At 43.6% G+C, this 1838-nt stretch overlaps 1 protein-coding gene across 4 annotated transcripts in view; it reads right to left on the bottom strand.

The window, feature by feature from the left end:
• Positions 1 to 1322, bottom strand: part of LOC106814858 (hydroxymethylglutaryl-CoA synthase 1-like) — an 18084-nt gene extending 16762 nt beyond the window's left edge. For 3 of the 4 annotated variants that reach the window (XM_014819225.1, XM_014819223.1, XM_014819224.1), the window contains exons 1-2: positions 850 to 1322; positions 353 to 478 (exon numbers count right to left, since the gene is read on the bottom strand). In XM_014819225.1, coding sequence (XP_014674711.1) covers positions 353 to 478; positions 850 to 1279 — 556 coding nt within the window. In that variant the 5' untranslated portion in view covers positions 1280 to 1322. Of the gene's footprint in view, positions 1 to 352; positions 479 to 845 lie in introns of all 4 variants that reach the window. The other variant, XM_014819226.1, reaches the window with a different exon arrangement.
• Between the last annotated feature and the right edge of the window lie 516 nt (positions 1323 to 1838).

Genomic DNA, 1838 nt, shown 5'->3' on the forward strand with positions numbered 1-1838 from the left:
TTTAGCGGGACGTGCAGGAGCTCCCGCTAAAGTTGTCCGCTAAAGTGCGGTAAAAAGCGAGCGACTTTAGCGAACGGAGGTTCGTGAAACGCGTCCTCCGCTACGCGTTTCACAAAGCTCCGTTCGCTATATTCTCCGCTATCTCCTCCGCTAACTCCCGAGTTGTCCGCTAAACCCCAGGTCTAGCAAGTGATTTTTGCAACAGGATATCCTAATGACAATGTTTGGGAATGAAGTACTTAATAAAAATTTTGGTATGCGCAGGTCTATAATAATATACAAACTGGGTGCGCTTAACTGGACCTAGCAACTGTAGCCAGGGAAGGGATTGGTTCTCTAACGAGTCACGTACCACGTTCCACCATAAGGGATGCATTGGGTCCAACCAGCATGGCCACAGCTCCTGCTCCTCCTGTACATCGCGCATTTCCTGTTGCATAAACCGCGATGTCACCGGCAATTGCAACGGCATACCTGCCTGAAAATATTCGAGATGAAATTTAGTAGAGGAAGGGTCTACTGGTTGTGAATTGCACTCCAATACGTGCACAACCAACAACAAATGTGCAGCATGAACAACTTAGTTGCCTATAGAGGGTGAATATACGAGATCTATAACTTACAAGTTCCTGTACATTTACCATGTTATGTGCATGAACGGATAGCTGAGGAGCTGAGCAAGAATAACCAGACATTAAGAAACATTAAAAATCAAAATACATGTAGGCATGCTTCTGGCTACTTAAAAAAAAATAACTTGACAAAAAGGGAAATTTTCAGCACAGGTCACAATAAAGAAAGTTACAACATAAATTCATTTCTAAATACAAAACAATTCCTATTACCTACCATCCCAGGAGCTGGATTCAACCCAATTCAATGCATTAAACAATGCTGCGGTTCCACCGTAGCACGCATTAGTTGTATCTATACCCTCCACTGAGCAGTTCCCGCTGCTTTCAAACAGCTGCATTAACACAGTCTTGACACTCTTCGACTTGTCGATCACGGTTTCCGTGCCAACCTCTAAGCGCCCAATCATGTCGTAGGATAGATTGTTCCGTTCCACAAGACGCTGCAGTACAGTCAAACATAGTGACTGCACGTCTTCTCTATCGCTACAAAAGCCCATCTTTGATTGGCCAAGACCAATTGTGTATTTTCCCTTCGACACGCCATCAAAATCCTCTAGCTCGGATTGATCGACGTACTGTGATGGAAAGTAAATCTCCAAGGCGATAATCCCAACATCCTTTGGCCACGTATGCGCTGCCTCCATTGTTTTGATACTAGGCACAATAGCTTACCCAGCTATTCGCTTTCTGAAGAATCCAAAACAATCATTGGTAATTAAACAAAATTTTTGCACTGTCCAACCTACATAATACAGACTATACTACTAGTACTACAAGAACCAACTCTGTCTGTCTCTCTGTCTGTCTGGTATGCATTCCGCCGTTTATTGGTTCAGGATGCCCAAAATTGCCACTATTGTTAGGTGATCACCGATGGCAATGGCAATAGCCAATAGGGGTGCCCAAGCACATTTACATTTAATAGTATTTAGTAGCTCATGTGTATCTAGCTCTAGAACTATAGCCCTTCGCTCCGCCACATGCCTGTTGCGCCTGTGGAGGAGCGAAGGACTATAGTATAGTTCTAGAGGCCAGAGCTAATGAGTAGGGCTAATGTGTATCAAAATAATCTGTCAGTGTGCTATCAAAACTAGCTCTAGAACTATAGCCCTCCTGTTAGATCCAGAAGATCTAGATTGTAAATCATAATGACCTCAAATACTACTGGTGTATGTTTCTTGTACTAATCAGGTTCCCCCTGGT

This window comes from Priapulus caudatus, unplaced genomic scaffold, assembly GCF_000485595.1.
Source record: "Priapulus caudatus unplaced genomic scaffold, Priapulus_caudatus-5.0.1 Scaffold991, whole genome shotgun sequence".
Lineage (NCBI taxonomy): Eukaryota > Metazoa > Priapulida > Priapulimorpha > Priapulimorphida > Priapulidae > Priapulus > Priapulus caudatus.